This window comes from Ciconia boyciana, chromosome 1, assembly GCF_034638445.1.
Source record: "Ciconia boyciana chromosome 1, ASM3463844v1, whole genome shotgun sequence".
In the NCBI taxonomy this organism is placed as follows: domain Eukaryota; kingdom Metazoa; phylum Chordata; class Aves; order Ciconiiformes; family Ciconiidae; genus Ciconia; species Ciconia boyciana.
Genome location: NC_132934.1, coordinates 87,982,019 through 88,002,460, shown reverse-complemented (window position 1 = coordinate 88,002,460; position 20,442 = coordinate 87,982,019). Strand labels below are relative to the sequence as shown.

Here is a 20,442-nt window from a genome sequence, read left to right as displayed (position 1 = left end):
CATAACCTGGGGTAGAGGAAAGGAGTGCCTAGTTCTCACAGTATGGCTCCCAGCCACCTTCTACTATGCAACTCTCCTAAACGGTGTACCTCCAAAAATATTTAGTTAGTAGCCCTTGATTGAGAATAGGCACAATGAATTTTGCACTCCCTATTTAGAGATGTAGGTACTTAGATTATGCCTATTAATGTACAGCTTAATAAGGAATAATAACAAGTGAAGTAAACACTTTGTATGGGTTGCTCAGTGGAAACTGGGAAGAAGCCTCCGGCATACAGCAAAATACAAGAGAGCTTGCCTGGAAATACAGCACCCCCAGGAAATCTCATGCTTTTTTCTTCTGCTTTTTATCAAGTCTCTCTTTCTTTGGTTTGACAGTATAATTTCAAAAAAATTCCAGTATACAGTATACCCCACTTGTACCAGGGTCCCCAGTACTGTATCCAGCTCTGGAAACCCCAGTAGAAGAAAGGCATGGATCTGTTAGAGTGAGTCCAGAGGAGGGCTACAAAAACAGAGGGCTGGAACACCTCTCCTATGAAGAAAGGCTGAGAGAGGTGGGATTGTTCAGCCTGAAGAAGAGAAGGCTCTGAGGAAACCTTACAGTGGCCTTGCAATATATAAAGGGGGCTTACAAGAAAGATGGAGAGAGACTTTTTACCAGGGCCTGTAGTGACAGGAGAAGGGACAACCGTTTTAAAACTGAAAGAAGGTGGGTTTAGACTGGATATAAGGAAGAAATTTTTTACAATGAGGGTGGTGAGACACTGGAGCAGGTTGTCCAGAGAAGTTGTGGATGCCCCATCTGCAGAAGTGTTCAAAGTCAGGTCAGAGAGGGCTTTGAGCAACCTGATATAGTGAAAGATGTCCCTGCACATGGCAGGGGGGGTTGAACTAGATGATCTTTAAAGGTCCCTTCCAACCCAAACCATTCTATGGTTCTATATTCCACTATTTTAGCATATATTCATTATATATTTCAATAATGTACTTTGGAGAAAAGCCACAGACTCAAAGCTTCAAAAAACCCCCGAAGAATCTCAAAAGCGATGACAGATTGGGACCTCATTCCTACATAGGAGCTGAGACAAAGGCGGCATACTCTTAGATCTGATGATATACACCTAGTCAGACACCAGATGGCCTGTTCACAATCAGCCAGGAAAAACTTAGTGTGCAGAGGATTTAAACAAGGGCCTCCCAGATTGCAGATCTACTACCCCTGCCACCAGAAAAACCTCAGTGTTGTTTCAACTTGAGAAGACTGAAACAAAATGCATGGGCAGATTTTCCATTATGTTCAATTTCACAGGCATATCTGGATTTTCTTCTGTTCAAAAGGCATTCTGACACAGAAAAATGGAGAAAGATGGCGATTTTCCCCAAATCAGGAGAACTGCCTGCTAGACATAGAAACAATTTTGTCTCTCTACATCAACAGAAAGGTACAGTGAGGCAAGACAACCAAGACATTCGGCCAGAGGGACATGAAAACACATCCTCCTCAAACTTTAGCTTTACATGCTCATCACTCAAGGAAATGAAGCAGAAATTCCCACATGTAAAAGGCTGATCTGTTAAAAAATTCACAAGTGTCATGTTTCACAAAGAAAGGCCTATGACTCACTGGACAGGACAAGCCTACAGCATTTTAAGCCAAGCTGTCAGTTGCTAAAAACAGCAGGGTCTTTTTGGTTGTAAGGGGGATATATTTCATTATTCCCCCATCCACTGCAGTAAGAGGGAACTCTTACTGAAAGAAGGAACAGCAATACCCACAATCTTAATATGAAAGATTTAAAATTTTACCATCAACTGTAACCAGCATCATTAAAACCATGACCACAGTTGATGCTCCTTTGAGTAATACCAGTAACATGACAGCTAAAATATAGCATAGAGACCACAGAGTCATGCCACTAGCCATGCTAAATAATTTTTTACAACTAACATGTTTCTAATAAGAGCATTAAACAGGACAATTTTATCTAAATTAATTGCCAGCTGTACTTAAAAACCATGATCAATATCTACCATTATGACTTATAATCAGATCAAATCCTATCAAGCACAATTACCCTCTCCATACAAAGGGCAAAAGCATATAGATAAACCATGCTGACTATCAAATTCTCCAAATGTGGGCACTTAAAAATGACTGAACTTCTACAGATGATGCTGAGTCTTGGACACTTTCTTTTATGGTTGTCACCATAGTATCTTTAACAGCACTAAGTGACAGGAGTCGAAATAAGAACAGCTTTCACAACTGTCACCAAACAGCAGTAACTCTTTTTGTGGACCTAAGCAGAATTTATATAAATTAAAAGGGGAAAACCAGAATTAATTCCAAGCAGCCTGTTTATTGTATTGGACCTATTTTTCAATACATCAAACAAGGCATACAAAAGTATGGAAATTAGTATGAAAACTTTCTAAACCAGTACCTAGCAACAGTCTTACAGAAGTAGAGGCTTGGAGGAAGGGAGATGGGGACTGGAATATCAAGAAGGTGTGGGAAGGGAATATGAGCAAGTAAATGATAGCTTGATGAACAAAGGAAGGATACCTACCAGTAGATAGAGACTCCCTTAGAGGCATAAGCCCATGTGCATGTTCATAACCTGATCAGGCAAAACATCCAAACACTTGGGATCAGGCTTGCCTGTCTTAGCAGTGGCTAAGTGTGTCTTCTCGCATGAATGCAGTAAAAAAAAAAAAAAAAGAAATTAAGCATGCCCCAATCCTGAGCTAAGGAATACCTTCCCTTCTTGAGAACAGGAGAGAAGACCAGATTGGAAACCACATCTCAAACAAACCTGTTTCCAAATCCAAGGAGTTCTCAGAGGCAGGTGTCTCTCTCCTGGGCTCAATTACTGAAAAGCCTCAAGTTTCCTTGCTTGTCTTATCCACACTGACAAACTTCCAAAAAACCATCCAACTTGGCAAACGAAGTAGTCTCTCAGGTACCAGAAGCAATCCTATCTGTCACACTATTTTAAAAGAAACCCAGTCTGAACACTTTTTTTAGGAGTTCTTCTTTTGGAAAATAAAGATAATACATATGAACACTTCACAGGAATAATCTTCTACCACAAGTCATGAAGCATTTAAAGTCCATGGGAGAGACTGATGTCATAAAAATATTTTTAAAAACAAAAGAGCCCAGTGGCCACAATTTAGGAAAGACAGAGGGTAAAAGTTTTCTAAGAAGGAAAGAAATAAAATGTGTTGGTGAAAACTCTTTAAGCAAAGGAGCTTGTTCTGACTCTACCAAGCAGTTAGAAGCAACTGAAAGGAAAAGGAATATTCAGCTTTACAAAAGCAGATAAAAGCATGTGTTTTGGCAGTTTTTGGCTGCACCCATCTGCACATTGGGGCAAAAAAACTTCTTGTTAAGGGGCTTGTGCACAGGTGTGGTATTGGTGTATACAAACAATCCAGCTACCGATGCATGATCTTTGCTCTTTCTGAGGTTTTTTGTATTCACAGTAGATGACTCCAAGGATCATGCTCCAGTTTAAGTAAGTTATCCAGCCACGGGATCAATGTTCCTAGCTGAGAAGATGTGGGACTGCTCTACTCAATGCTTGAAGGCTTCAGTGATCACACAGTACTTCATGTGATCTGAGCTCCAAGCAACAGAAATACAGATTTCTGGAAAGAAAGCATCCTTCAACACGCTGCTCAGGTCACTTGCACTACAATAGGAACTACCATGACTACTCCTAACAGTTCCAGCTTAGCTACTTCAGCTGCTCCTTGGCACGAGTTGAAAAGCACATGCAGCTCAGACTGCTCTCCATTAAATTTCTTTGCTACAGAAATAAAAAACACAAGCATTTTTCCTTGCTTATGTCTGACAACAAAAGAGAGCTTCTGTTCTGGGGACCTTGAAAAGAAAACTGGTACGTTAATAACGCTGACCTAGATGAAATTCAGAAGCTGCCTCAAGTTAATATTTGGGTTGATCATTCAGTGATTTTTATGCCTTCTTTTGTTAGGACAGAAGTATAAACTAACAGGGCTTGAATTTCACCACTACTCTAACACAAGTGATAGCTGCTACAAAGGCTGTCTTCCTGAAGAGGTGCCACAGCAATCAATTTAAAAGGCTGACTTGTAACACTGGGGAATAGGATCACTGCCTGAGGGTAAAATCCTTACTGAGCTGTGAGGAAACTGATGAAAGACCTAAGCCTGACAGATTCTGGAGGCAGAGAACAGCTCACTGCCATGAACACAAGGTCATCTCTTCAGTTGCTACAAAGGAAAGAAGGGAAAAATTATGTGCTTCTCCTTTCCTTCAGGCCTCTTATGACAGACCACATGAATCAGTGTAGCAGAAAGGACTGCTTGCAGCTGATCCCTCTGCAGACAGGGGGCTTGGATAGTGTGGACAGTGAAGAACGTGAAGCAGTGATGAAAAATAAACTAACAATTTCTTTCAAGATATACACTGGATTTTTACTTTGCCACTAACCTCTTCTTCCAAAGAGAACACACTCCTACAAGAGAAAATTCACAGATCCCACGATGATGCCAAAGACCTAAAGAGCCAACAAATATGGGGTTTTCTCCTGATTATTTTTAGGGCTGTGGGCTTAAAATCCCTGAGAACTTGTTGATACGTATGTGGTGCTCCCCTAAACAAAGGGGGAAGATACATATGAACACCTGAAAGTGTATAAAACCTTAAGCCATGAAATATGGCTGGAAGCCTAATGTTTTAGGTAGTGGGCTACAGAACGGCCATGAAAAATAAAGGATAAAACCAAACAAATCAAAGACATGGGCAATAGATCAAAAGACAGGTAGCTGGTAAGACATGAGAAGAGCTATGACTTATTCTGTAGGTTGGGTCAGGCTCCAGCCTTGTTAAAACATGTGAACTAAGAGGTCGCAGCAATATTACTCCTAGACCAAAGAAGTCCACGGTTGCAAGTCTTTGGGTATATGCATCCTTTCAATCTAAGCATGTCTTTGCATAAATGCTCAGAATTATAAATCTCCGATCTTTTTTAATAGAAGTTTCAAAAGTGGGATGAAATTGGCTTGATATTTCTCAGTTTGTCACTGAGAAAATGGTAAGTTTGTGTAGCGCTTTTGTGAAGCAAACCTACAGCCTTGCAGGACAAGTGACAAAACTATTATTTCTACCTTCACGGAGTTACAGAATATCAAAACAAGTTATTGTTGGCATGAGAAGCCAGTGACTTCACATTTCAGGCTGATGTTTACTTGAGTGGATATCTTTTGAAAACATCTTGATAAAAGCAGCATTTCAAAGCTCTAACAAAGGGTCCTAAATTGGCCAAGACCTTCACAGAAACAAGCTGTAAAGATTCCATACTCGAAGAATTTGGTTGCCTTAGACAACTTACTGCTGTAAAATTAGTTTGCAAACTACTAAGAAACCAAGAGTCTAGAAAATTCTTCATATGCAACATTTGCTAGAATACGTTAAATTTCTTTAAGAACAAGACATCTTATTCTTCCAGCCTCCTTACCTTCCAGTCTCCTTACCTCTTGTCCTGAAAGGTAGTATGCTGCTAGAAGACCACCAATGAAGCGAATATTGACCTCAAAAACAGATACTTCAGAATTCTAGAGCAAGAAAAAAAAAAGAGTAAATAATTAACCAACTCCCTAATCAAAGAAGAAAAAAAAAATCGTCAAGGCAGAGGCAAGTATGTACCCTAAACTAATATGCATGCAAGGGTTTGTACCGTTTCACTATCTAGATCCATACTGAAATTCCTGTGCACATCTTCACGACACCAAGTGATAATTCTAGTTACAGCTTCAACTGATTTTTAAATATCAAATCAGTTTTTCTCCTGCTCTCTAATCATATTATCACCACAAAGTGCAATTAAAATTGTTTGGAGATGGTGGGAAAGAAAGCAAGGACTGTATATTTCCATAATTCAGCATCTTTTCTCTTATGTTTAAGCGTAACACCAAATATTCTGGGTTTACAGGATACAGTAGAATAATAATTAGAGAATTCCTGTAATGTGCTTTCTTAACCTGAATTACCAATGTGCAATCTCAAATTCAGAGCTCCATTTTAACTTGAAACAGCACTTTTTACATTAAAGTGCGATAGGGTTCGGGTGGTTTTGTTCTTTTTTCCAAAATAAAGTTACAAACACAGAGAACTTCACTAACGCTTAATCTGAACTTCTGATACTTTGAATCATAATTTTTTTAAGTTCCAGCTGAAAGACCTCTTCTGTCTTCCCCCAAGAGGAGCACTGTGAAAAGAACTAGAGAAATATTAGGGCAAGCTCTACTCACCACACTGAAATCAAGATTTTTGTCAATCCACTCTTGTCCTTCTCTGAATTCATCGTGAAGCCCCATGATATAAAGAGTATCCAATGCATCTACTATGGTAGCACCCATTTGTGAGTTTCCTACACGCAAAAAGAAAGATTTCTATTACAAGTGATTTTTTAATTACTTTTCTTAAACATCACAAGCATGAGAAAATAACCCAAGCAGTAGCAAAGCAAAGTTACTACAAAGATGACAGCACAAAGAATAATCAATATGAGCAAGGAATTAGCAGCTATGTAAGAGGATCACATTTCTCTTTCAAAGCATCAGTCCTCTGACACAGTTTGGCTTCTGGGGAGAAAAGACGACTAAAGATAGAAAAAAAAACCCCTTCTCATCTGCTTTCCTAACCTGAACATGAGCAACTGTACTTTGACACAAAAAAAAAAGGGACAGAAAGACATTCAGCTTCAAAAAGCTATTAGGAATTCTAGGACAGAAGTGTTAAAAAAGCATATGCAAGATAAAGCAATCTGTATTTGCAGTAATGCCTTACATTTCCCAATATTTACTGCTGAAACGTTCAAAGTTTTGCAATTATGGAAGCTACCTAGTCACTGAAAGCATGGACTGATGAGCAGGGATGCCCTGCCTTGGCTTGACTGATAAAGCCATAGCCCCAAGATGTTCACATCACTGCCTGCAGGGACCCACACTATGAGGTGCTAATGGATTCCCAAATTGTCACCATTTAAAGTGGAGCATTTAAAGCCAAATAAAAATCAATGGTGCTTTACCCTAAAACGCCATTCACTTGAAACAGCAGCAATTTAGAGTTGATTGATGAGTGACTCATCGGTTTGTACAAGGGAGACAGGATGAAGAGGTGGTGAGCCACTGACCATGTTTAGCCTTGACCTCCTTAGGCCATCCCAACCTAAGCTGTTGCCCTTAGAAGGCATAGGTCTTTGTTTCTAGAGGAAAGCAAGAATTACCATGGGTTTGTTTATTTTCATGGAGCCTATAAAGCTTCCTACCCTCTGAGAAAGTAGCCCAATTTCACTGTTTATGTCAGTATTCTATAAAACAGTACAATAATGATATGATTAGCAATTTAATGACAGTAGTCTCCTAATAAGTTAAGCCAATTTTATTTTTTTAATGTTTTTTAAATTTCTACAGCGCAGTGTTCCTACTTGGTTGTTTCTATTCATTCATTTCTGATTTTTATGTTTATAGATTTTTTTTTCCCTCAAGCATAACAATAACTGAATGAAGGCATCACCCTCATTGTATTTATTTTACACACCTAAATGACCCATACTTATATGCAAGCTTAATTCTATTTTCAGAGATTTCTTTCCCTGAATAATAAAAATTAAATGTAACAGTATCTGATAAAGTAATCACCAACTAATTTCTTAAAAAATAGCCATGCATCTGCTTTAACTAACTTAAACTAGATATGGAAAGCCTTAAGTTGGTGGTGTTTGTTAAGATATTGAAGTACAGATCGGAATACATTACCTTTTGCAAGATTAATTAAAAAGACATATCCTTTGACAAATGGGCCACCAGGCATACCTATAACTCTCAGGAAATGAATTCACCATGGTGCATAAGTACTGTAAGGTTTAACACCTTCAGCCAGGTGAAATTCCATTGCTTGTACTGAAGTGAAGGTCACTTTGAGCAGAGCTACAGCATGCAGTTAACTTTGTACCTTTTCATAATGTGACAGTAATCTAATTTACCACTTCAAAAATATGCAAATCAGACCATGATACAAGGACTAACTTCAGTATTAGCCGACAAGGTATTTCTGACGTAAAGGTAGAATGTGTTACAATGCTATGGCACTCTGTTCCTTTAGTTAAACCACATTGATAACAATTTCAATTACACAAGGTGTTTGAATGAATAGGGATACATAGCCTTGGGAAATCCTGAAAGCTCCTCTTGTCATAGTTTAAAAAAATAAAAACATTTTAACTTAGACACAGTGATAACCACATCAGTAAGCTCTAATATTCTATAATTAGCATGGGGTAAGGAGAATACATTGTATGGGGATGGACTGGTGTGTCATTGTGTCCCCCCACCCCAGAAGAAGAACTCAGACACCACCGTACAATCACCCACAGTTCTCCAGATCTCAGAAGTACATTCAAGTTCCCACAAGGGGAGACAGCACTATGTTGGGCACAAGAATATCTGCTTTCCAGTATTCCAGAAAATACCTTCAAAAATACAAATTTAAACAACCTTTTTCATGGAGTTCTCTGCACAGAACCATGAAAGAACGGCTATGTAAATGCAAAAGCCCATGATTATTTTTGCCATCTCGCAAATCCAATAGATACATCCAGACAGAGACTGCGAGCAAAAAGGTTATAAATGCTGGAACAGAGAGCTCTCCAGAATTGAGCAAAAACGTCCATGGTTTCCTAATGCATCCCATAATGACTGGACAATATGACTTCAAATACAGACAAGAAATTTGCTTTCTTCCTCACAGTGTTAAAAGTGAGCCTGCAACCCCACATGCAGAAATCTCACGTAAACCAGTAGTCCGCAATAGGGACTGACTGACAATCTGTTTCTCACAAGATCCTCCAGCATTGTTTGCAGCCACAGAAATAAATGCAGTCCAATAGAGCAAAGCAGACTTCCTCAGCATTTTTTGCCCCAAGAGTCAATTAAAGGCATAAGTTCATACTCTAACCTTTTGTCTGGGCCACACTCCAATAGTTTGTTCAAGCTCTCTCTCCTGCTGCCTTTTTGCCCCTCTCTCTCATCTTTTATGTCCATCTTTCCTAGACCCGCAAACGTCCAACAAATCATTACTGAGCAAAGACCCTTCTGCTCACACATGCCTCTTCCCTGAGCAGTGATGGGTGCCTGTTTCTGAGATGCAGATCAGTATGGTTATAGCTTCTAGACTCCATGTGAGAGCTCAACTATTTCTTACCATGGCCTCCTAAGGATAGCATTTATATCCCAATCCATAATAAATTATGAATGAGAAACAAGAAAAACAAATAAGTGGGCTATTTCAACGAAATTTGGTTTATCTTTCCTTTTTCTTCTTAAACATATGGTAACTAATCCTAACTGCACACCAGCACTTCTTCCTTGACAAAGACTCAGAAGAACGATCTTTGTTTTTTAAACCATTTCCAAAAGGTCAAGAGATGACAAGTCAGTATTTTGCAACAGATTGTCTACCCAGTCTTCTTCCTTTAGTGTCAATCAGGCAGCACAAAGCAAGCTAATTCCCTCCTCCTGGGCATTGAGGGGGAAGAGTCCAAAATGCAGAGTTCATACCCAGAAGTCTTGTGCCTACAAGAATAGAGGGCAGAGCTGGACATAAGGCAACACAGAGGACAAGAGACTTAACGTAACACCTTGGCTGCCCCATGTTGCAAGACAGGTACAACTTAAACCCATTTGTGGGCTACACTAGGTTGGGTTAGAGAGTAAAATTAATAAATTGCTCTCCGCTTCTTTCTTGGAAGACTATGTGGAGAGGACGTCATTCTTAATTTGTTCCTAAACAACAATTTCCACTGAATTTTTCTGTATCTGCTGAGGTTCACAACCTAACCAGAACAGGCAATGATGTTGTCATAGCTGTCTTCATCTTAAAACGCACTGCACTACTGGCAAGGCAGCAGCTGAAATCTAAAGCAGGAAGAAACAGCAAGTGTTCAAAGATCACTGGCCTGCATTGGAGTTCCACATGGTGCTATAGGGAAAACAGACTATAATGGATAGGCAGCTGTAGTTCCCCCTCCTGATGCTGTTACAAACCATTCAGTCTAAAGTCAAAGATAAATCATTTTCCATTCATAAGAGAGTATGTTTTTTGCCTTTCATAGCCATGCTAAGATCCATAAATTTTGCCTTAAAGGACAAGAGGATAGTCTTCCTGGACTTAAACTGCAGAAGGTGTAATTTGAAAAGTAATAAAGTAACTCTAAACAATGAGATAATAGTTTAGAGGAGCATACACTGCTTACTACCACCTCAACCAGTCTGATCTATTATTGCTCTGCATATAGAGAGAGCAGATGTCTCACTGTGGTGGAAAAGGCTATAAAACAATTAAATTATAATAGAAAATAACAATTCTCCTAGCTGAAGGCACTCCTCCCAGGGTCTGCCTCTGTTTAATACAAAGGCTCAGTTGGTCATGTTGCATAAGATAACTGATTCCAGAAGTGCTCAGTTTTACAAATGTCAGATTAGGAAGTTTCCTCTCCATATAATTATAGTTCTAGTTGATTGAGCTCCAAATTTAATGATGTTTGCCTAATTAATGCAATGCTCATTCTTCTAAATAAAACAGAACATCCATCATGGACTAATGGAAGGAATTTAGCAGTGAAATAGCTGAACTATTAACAAAATCGTGCACACTCTCATTAAGCAAGAGTACTATTCCAAAGGACTGCAAAATAGTAAATCAGATTTATATTTAGGTAGACTTCAGTTTCCTGGGATTAGACAAATAATTCCTTCACTTAATAGCACATAAATCTACAGTCTGAAATACCTAGCAAATCATATGACTAAGTGTAAACAGCAGGGCCATTAAAAGAAAAATAGTCTTCCTATCTAAAATTCTTTCAGGATGCCAAAGCACTAGATGAAGAACTATTTATACTATTTTAAAGTCTCACAAGAGACTATCAAAGTACAAGGAGACAGATCATTGTCATGCATTCCATGACAAAAGGAATATGAAGAAAATAAATAGCCCATTTTCATTATATCATAAGGATAAGTATAGAGATTTAGAAAGTCTGATACCAGCTACAGGGTTGCTTAGTGTATTTATTATGTGGAAGCAGAAGAGACTATGAGCAGTGAGGTACTAGAGAAAATATGCGAACTAGCATAGACGAATTACGATCAGAGAAGACTATGAAAATTTGAGACACAAATATGTTATGTAAATAAGGAACAAGATGACAAATTAAAACTCTACAACACCAAACTAAAGTCATGCGCTCAGAGTTGAAAAGTAATCAACAAATAGGTGCTTCACAGAAACTTTGATTATTTGACATGTCACCCATACCTACTCCTTTCTTCAACAGGCATACACCACACACAAATCTCATTACTTCTTCCAAAAAAAGACTTCCATGGGGGCTTTCATTAGCCTGAGTTGAGGGCTGAGCAGGTGTACTGGGCCTGACTGGGATGGAGTAAATTTTCTTCACAGCAGCCTGTATGGTGCTGTGTTTTGGATTTGTGACCAAAACAGTGTTGATAACACACCAGAGTTTTGGCTATTGCTGAGCAGTGCTTGCACAGCATCAAGGCTTTCTCTTTTTTTCCCCTCTGCCCCACCTCCAGTAAGCAAGCCAGGGTGGGCAAGAGGCTGGGAGGGGACGCAGCCATGACAGCTGACCCAAACTGACCAAAAGGATACTCCATACCATATAACATCACACTATGTGATAAAAGCTGAGTGTGGGGGTTAGTCTGGCAGGTAGCCATTCATCAGGGACCAGCTGGGCTTCAGTCTGCTTGTGGTAGGTGGCAAGCAATTGTCTTTGCATTACTTCCCCCCCCCTCACCCCTTTCCTTCACTTATTAAACTACCCTTATCTCAACTCATGGGTTTTCTTGCTTTTGCTCTTCCTATTCTCTCCCCTGCCTTGCTGGGGAGAGAATTTTTCTTCTTTCCCTTTCACCCTCTGTCTGTCCGTGCTCATGTTAGACCAGAGTTACAAGTGTTCTAACACAACCCTTGTGTTACAAGCATGTTACTGTCTTACAACACACTTGGCATCTATCCAGAGACCAGTCAGAGGAGTAAGAAACCTGAAGGAAATACAGCCTATTCAAATGGATGTCTCATTCCCAAAATGCACAACAGGTCAGAGCAGGGCTGCTACAAAGTCAAGGAAACCAGCCTAAGTGGAAAAATTACCATGAGGCCACTCTGCCTCCAAGGAGAGTCATAAACAATAGGCCTAATAGGTTCATGTAACCATTCCTATCCTTCTACCTTATGCAGTGACTGAAAAGGAAATATTTTATTATTAAGCAGAGAAGATAGCAGATAAAAGATCCAAAAGTGGGATGCTCATCAGTTCATTTAGAATCAAGGTAGGGTTTTAATATTTCCTAAACCAGTGACAAAAATCACACAGGCATCTAATAGACACTCTTATTCTTGTTTACAAGGACAGCCTGCAGATACCACCACCAGCTATGTTTTGAAGAAAGCTAAGGGAATTGGCAAGATCACTTGAGGGAAAACAAGCAGTTGGATATAGTAAAAGCATTTGGGCTGTTACTGAAGATAGCTGCCTCTATATCGTACAAATAGCAAGAATCTCTGTGTCAAGACATCCCTCCTATGGAAATAAGTTATTTTATAGTCCAGAAAGCCAACTTCTCTTCATAAGAATTAGAAAGCTGGAATCTCTAGTTAGTTATGTGTAGAGACTCGGGATCTGGATGTAAGGAAATGGTTTTCACTTTCAAAACAGCATAGCCAATGCGATGATAATACTGATGGACAGAACCATAAGATACAAACAGACCTCATGTGCCAGAAATAGTATTGGTCTCAGTCAGTCATATCCAATTCTGGTTTTTTTCAGGGCCCTGGACAGACATGATTTACTGGAAGCAGAACCTACTTCTACTGGTGCAGAATGCCTTTGATTACCGGTGTGTTTAATTTGGGGGCGGGGGGGAGGATCAATTTGCAAAAGGAATCTAAGAGGACTGAAGTCTCAAGGAATAATTTAACTTAATTCCTAAGTTAAATTTCCATGCTAGCAGGTGACATGAACTTCAAAGCGGTCCAGCACTACTGCCAGATCAATCCGACAACTGGGGTGTGCCCAAGCATAGAGCAGAACCTCCCTATTCCATCGCAGTGATTCCAGAAACAAAAGAGGAGGTGTAAAGCCTCCTCAAGGAAGTATACCCTGGCACACTTTGAACCTAAGAGATAAGTTATTTTTCACATAGGCAGGTGTTTTAATCCCTGACAACACAGTGAAAATGCTTCCTTGATAAACTCAGACTGACATTAAGTACAGAGTTATTACCATCTTAAAAAAATTCTTGTTATTGATATTCTTGCCTGGCCAGCTTCAGAATGGCTGAAAAATGCAGACTGGGCAAGACTGTACTGATCTAGGGAAAGTACAGCAATCTCTACTCAAAGAGAGTCAAATAATTCAAGTTTTTAGACTGTAGCAACAGGATTTCTTAATGTGATAGAAAATTACAGACATGGTAGAAAAATAACTAACATGAAAATTAAAAGCAAACAATTATCAACCCAGTTTTCTGTATCTCTAATGAGGCCCTGGCAATAAAGCTGCCACTACTGAAGCATACCACTTGTAAAATATCTTAATGACTTACAAGGAACAAGATAGCATTTAAGAAAATGAATTAAACTTTTGAACAACAGAGTTGAATTCCACTGTTGAAAACAAGTGCCTCAAAATTAGTCAATTAAACCACACATTTCATACAAAACTGCAACATAGGATTTCAGCTCAGCCATAAAATGCAATGAATAAGCCTTTAAGTATCCATGAAAAAACCAATTGCCGTTAACATTTTAGATTAATTAAAAAAGCAGAACAAAAAACTAAGCATGTTGATTGCTTAGTTCTGTTAAATTGCTGATAATAGACAACATGAGGAGTTCATAATCTTTTGTACCAGACAGTAAAGTACTTTAGCATATAAATAACACTAAATAATAAATTGTAATGCTTTCCTTAATTTTATAAATGAGGAAGTAATGGAAGTGAAGCATTTTAGTGTATGCTAGTCTTCGTTCTTTGAATCTAAACGTGGACCTGCAGGTAGATGTTATTTATTAATCAAACTGCTGCTTAACTGCTATGTCCTTAAGACCCAAATTTAAAAACTTTGTCTAAGAATTTATACTACAGTAAGCCTTCCTCTTCTCTGCTCTTCACTTGATTGCTTCACTTTGCTCTCCAACTAAATTCTACACAGCCCTTCAGCTTAATTCAAAATTCATACAAGCAAGAGTTGAATGCAATCCCTCTAGTACAAAGCCTGAATGTGCTCAAAACTAAATTTGAAAAGGGCTTAGCATATTAATACCAGACTTTAAATTTTCTACATTTCTTTCAATTGTATCATCCCTTTTTTTTCCCTTCCTCCTTATTTTGTTTGTAAGCACAAACACAAAACTGAATTCCTGTAGATAGGAGGAGGAAAGAGTGGACTGTGTGCAGACCATAATTAAGATTAATGCTGGAACTATGATCTGAGTTAGTGGAAGGTTAAGACCGAAATAACTGAAAGGCCACAATGTCAGGAGAGAAAGATTAGGATGAGCTTCCGAGTAGGAAAGGGACAAGGGAGAGGAGATGGCATTAAAATGAGTAAAAAGGAGAGGACAGAAGCGTATCAGAAGGGAGGCAAGAATAACGGGTGAGAAGTGAATGGTGATGGCAATCAGCTACACACATGAAGCAGTCAACGAAAACTAACCAAAAATACAGATCTGGAGCAACTCCATTTTAAGAAATTAAGTGGAATATTGAAGTGAAGAGTACCTGTGAATGATGGCTCAGAAGTATGCAGAACCTTAATACAGGCAGCAGTCAGTTAAACCCAGCAGCAAGCAAAGCAAGATTAATATCTGACAGTAAATAAGAGAGCAAGATGTTATCCAGACTTGAATATAGTTGTGTGACCTGACTGCAGAAATCTTACACATGAAGCAAGCTAAGTACTGATCTTCCAAGACAGTAAAGATACAATTTCTTACAGATAATTGTAAGCTAAACTACTTTGTCAACTAGGCAGTAGGAAAAGCATCAGAAAAAACACACCTCTAACAGCCATCATGTCACATAAGCTTTTCCATCTTTAGGTAATCAAAAACTTGGTCACACATCTTGGTCCAAACCACATTCTAAATTTTCTTTAAGATGTCTGAAGAGGAGCTAATTTCAGTTTGGTAGCCATAAAACTTCATCAGAATGGTGCAAAACTTGAGTGAACAATCTCCGATAGAAGACAAAGTGTATTAGGCACAAGCACAGTGCTGCACTCACATAGCTGAACTGCTTCTGAATTACAGCTGCCTCCTACCTTTGCTAGCTTCAGATAACAGCAAAGCATACTTGCATCTGCCTCCCACTTTGTACGCGTGTCCATGTTGTTGTCCTTACCGTATTTAGTTTGAGAGCTCAGTATGCCAATCCTTATTTAGTTGTCACGCCCATTTACTTAATATTTTAACACAGTCCAAAATAGACTGCATAGCCTTAATTTCATTTCCTTATTACACTCTCTGTTCTTAATTCCAAAAGAAAGGAAACAAGTTTAAATTCAGGAATAGCATTCCCACAACCTAAATAATTCCCAAATCAAAACAAACATAAGTCCAAAGATTCCCAACAGGAAACAAATATATTTTTTTCCTCGGAGCAAACCATCTGGTTTATAAGAGAAAAACAGAAGAGGGTGCTATTAAAGAGAATAAAAATTCTCAATTTGAGCCTGAGCCCTGAACTGTAATATGACTTAATTTCTTCATTGCCATTTGATGCAGATGTTTACCTCACTATTCTATAAGGCAGGTTACAGAAATAAGGTGTGTTTATCCAATGCCACTTTGCATCTGTACATCTCATGATATTTTTTTTTTAAAGGCAGAATTTTCAATCTTCTGAATAATGCCATAGGATTTAACATCATCAGTTCAGAAACATGTAAAAAAGCCACTGAGATCAACTAACATAAGTGTTGTACATGAGCTAATACAAACTGGGTGAGAAGAATTCAGTAGGAATACTGTATTATTAAAAAGAACAGAAGACAATAGCTGCCCATGGTGAATCTTCCTGATAAGCATAGGCACACTTGTGACAGTTTGATGAAATAGCAATAACATTCAAAAAATATTCTTAGCTAACCACAGTTGTCTTTATCTATGGCACCAGTACTGTAAAACAGTTAAGAGGGAATGCACAGCCAGATTGCCTCCTGACTGCGCACATTTGCAAGTTTTAGAGAACAACCATATTCTGAATAAACACCATGTCTATTGCAGTGAAGCAAAATAGCATTTACAAAACACTATTTGCCCAATTAGCAGCATCAGAGGACACCTTTAAATTAGATGAACTGAGGAGAAGTCAGATATTTTGTAAGGGGAAGTCTTATCTTAGCATCAATGTTAGTCTTTTTAAGATGTCAACTTGCATATGGACAGAGAATATATACAGAAGGTATGTAAGAATAACCCTTAACAAAGGCTCTTAAAACTAACCTGCCAAAGGATAAGAAAAAATTGTTCTCATGCAGATGAATAATTGTTTAAAAGATAGGAAACGAGATAAGTGTAAACAACTAATTATCATTGTGAGAGGAAACCACCAGTAGGATCCTACAGAGATGAATGCTTGGGCACATGCTTATTTATAAAATCATTTGGAAATACTTACAAATCATCATATTTACAAATAATCCAGAAATACCACACACAGTGGATGAGGATTTTGAAAAGGAATGCTACTGCAGAAAAGCCACCCTATAGTGAGTTTCTAGACTCCATAAAGGAGCCTAAAAGATGCAAAATACAATTATTAGGAAAGGAACGGTGAACAAAACAGAAAACAGAACAAAGGTTTAGTCTTCCTCTCAAAAAAAGAAAAAAAAGGAACTTGAAAAGACACAAACAAAGGAGATAATGTATAGGGTATGAAAACAAAGTATGTATGAGAAATTACTTAACAGACCAAGACTCTCCATGTAAGACAGGCACACAACTGAGGGCATATGCAGTTCTACAGACTCATGAATGGCAAGGAAGAGATGAGTAATGGGTTGTTTTTTTCCAATACTAAAAACTAGTCACCTAGGACAGCGAGCAGACTTCAAAACTAAGAAGTCTTCTACAGACTATGGAATCAAACTATGGAACCACTCATAATGGCATATGGCGGGTGCTCTTAAGTTTGCACAGACTCAAAAGCAGATTGAACAAAATCACCAAAAAATAAACTAAAAGTGATTAAATAAAACTTGCTGCCTCTGAGCACAGAACCACTAACACTGCACAAACTTTTGTAAGCCTGAAGAGTACTCTGAGAAATGCTCACTTACTATGGGCTTTTCCTGCTCTTATATTTCTTCCATAGATACCTGCCGTGAGCAATTTTTGGAGGATGAGTAATGATCATGTTTGATCTTTTGTCTAACCCAAAGGTATTTTTCTCGTGTTATCAGAACACTGTTCTAATTCCAGATGTGGCCAGCAACTCTTGAGAGTTATGTTTTTTTTCTTAAAATTTTATCTTTCCAAAATTTCTTACTGGCCAAAAAAATACACATTCAATGTACATATATTGAACGTTGTCTCAGCATAGTCACTCATTAATGATTTTGCCGAGGACACAGATGCATAGACCTGTCCTAAGGCCAGTTTCATTTACTTTAAAATTGAACAGAACCTGAAATACAGAGACTGGGCTGAAATTTGCACCATGAAATTACCTCTTTACTAGTTAGCATGAATGGATTTTCTTTCCCCTTTCATTTGCCACAGGAAAAGGCAATGATGGGTAGATTACTTGTGCACATACAGTTAAGATAAAAACTACTGCTCACCAAGTATTTTTTTTATCAAAGCAACAAGTAGTCAAGAACATATTTGTTTACATATATACCTCATATTCCTTTTTTGTTTTCATTTATCCTCCACATGGATTCAGAGGCTGAAAACATGCACAGAAAAAGAATGCTGAGCAGAATTTGTTTCTCCTGTCTGTCTCTTCATTAGGATTTTACAATGAGAAGACACCAGAAGTTTTTAGCCATATTTTCAAAAGGTCACTCTTCAGTCTTTACTTTAGGGTATATCATCTAGTTTCTTCCCAGTAGAAGTGTTTGTCTCCATAATGTTTATAAATTTGCAGGTTGTTTGGCAGCTAAAAAACCCCAGAAAAACAAAAGGCCCATGAAACCTGACACTCTTGATACTCAATTATGTGAACTTCAAAAGTAATTGACAACTAATCAAGTGACAGCAGATGATAGTGTCAGAGGAGCTCAGGCAGCCCAATAACTGTTACAATAACAGATAACAAAAATGTCAAAGAAATTAATGAATATTTCCAAGAGTAATTTAAAAAAACATCTCTTAAAGCATTTTATTGTAGTGCTTACAAGAAATATTCCCCCTCTTGTTTTCTAGACCACGAACTGGACAGAGAAATCACATTAGTCTCCCAAGCTATACCATACTTGCTAAAGGTATTCGAAAAACAGACTCCTTTGCCTGACTCAGCTCCTTCTCCCAACAGCCTCATGCCCTTGCAGTCTGATGAACGCCATTTTCTCCACGGGGCTTGGGAGCATTGCTTCTCCTGCTCTCTGCCACGAGGGTGAAATGCACTGACAGATCTCCATTGCTTAGCAACACAGAGTTCTGCAGCAAGAGCCTCCTGCTGCAGCAGTGGGCAGTTGGCAGCTGGCTCAGCAACCTTCTCCCAGGTCATGGGGGTTTATCAGCAGCGCTGGTAGCAAAAGGCTGATACAGGCTGTGCAACAAGCCAGGCAACAGGATACACTCAACAAGGTGGTAGAAACCAAGTAGTCCACTGGCAAGTTTAAAAAAAAAAAATCAGTTCACTAGCTTCTCCAACTGAATCCTTGAGTTGTTCCCTTGGACACATCTTGCTCATTAACCCACATTAACCTCAAAATTTCATTTTTCCATATGTATGAAGTAGCAGTACATTATGTTATATGAGACTGAACATGCCAGACAAAAATTCTTCATAAAAGAGACAACAGCTGTATTTGGTCATGTGTTAGGGAAGAGATATAGCACTGCATTGCAGCCTTGAGGCTCTACTTGGTAATAAACGCAACCACAATGTGACTTCATTGACAGTTTTCCCTTCCTCCCAGAATATAACATTCCAAGACAGAGCCTGCAGACATCACAGATTAAAATGACCATTTGCATGGCATGTGAGAAAAGAGAACGAGGGGGGCATGGAAGCACTATCAGATGTGTGAGACAGTTCTAGTGTGACAAAATACAAAGTAATAGTTTAATTAAATCTTTGTGCATGAGAATGGGCATGTCTGTATGCAAGCATCTACAACCTAAAAACTCCACATCATTATGGCTTAGGAAAGATCTTTTCACACCCTTGAAAACATATCCAGACATGTATCTGTTTATGTGTGTATACATTTATCAGGTCATCTTCATGTAATGCCGCTCATCTCTAGACAGAGTATGTCCAAATGCAAGGTTTAGAGATGCACTGCTACTAATAGGGGAAGTTTACAGTTTAGCAACAGTTTGTACCATTACTTTGTCACGTACTTATTACCTGACAAACTGCGCATCTTCACTTTATTCTTAGATAGTTAACATCAAAAAAACCCCCACAAATTTCAGAACTCTTCATTTCAGAAAGCATCAGGTAAGATGAGTGCCCATGCTTTTTAGTTTTGCTGAGGACAATGTTCCGAGTTGCCCAAGCCTGTGGTCTTTTTTCCTCTTTATTTTTTTTTCTTAAAGTCATTCAGGCTCTCAAATAAACATTGTTTTAGAAAAATAAAGAATGAAGACTGATACAAACCCACTAGTACAAACTGCTCAATTTAACTCACAAAAAAGCTTCCTCAAAGCTTGTGCTACAGTAATTAGTTAATAAGATACTGAAGTAAAAGATGCCACAAATACACATCGTTTAAAACTCTGAAGCATATCTGGACTTAGTGATTTTAAAGGTGTTTCCATAAGATGTTCACCTAGGGGTCACCAAACAAATGCAGGGGCAAATAATCCTTAAACAGCACATTTCAGATGGTTACTCTGATCCTCAAAAGCAAATCCAATCAGATTTCATTACAGCAAGAGAATCCTACAATACCATCAACTACTCTGGTTTTCACTAAACCCACTAAAACCTCTGAAGTCAGCTCAGTGTTTGTCATGCTTGCTCATTATCTTACATGCATCATTTTCCATTGGCCTTTTTCTCTTCACCCTTTGTGTTCTAATGAGAACTTGACCCAGAGCCCATACAACCCTACCTCTGCAATAACGCCCTGCGGCTGTCACCAAATTATTCTAGCAATTTAAGCAGCCCTTAACAA

General features: G+C 38.6%; 1 protein-coding gene across 8 annotated transcripts in view; it reads right to left on the bottom strand.

The window, feature by feature from the left end:
• Positions 1-20,442, bottom strand: part of MAN1A2 (mannosidase alpha class 1A member 2) — a 144,660-nt gene that overhangs the window by 73,559 nt on the left and 50,659 nt on the right. For all 8 annotated transcript variants that reach the window (XR_012045357.1, XM_072880738.1, XM_072880757.1 and 5 more), the window contains exons 4-5: positions 6,304-6,422; positions 5,527-5,607 (exon numbers count right to left, since the gene is read on the bottom strand). Coding sequence is in view for 7 of the 8 variants with exons in the window: in XM_072880738.1 (XP_072736839.1) it covers positions 5,527-5,607; positions 6,304-6,422 (200 nt within the window). In the remaining variant the exon portion in view is untranslated. The remainder of the gene's footprint in view (positions 1-5,526; positions 5,608-6,303; positions 6,423-20,442) is intronic.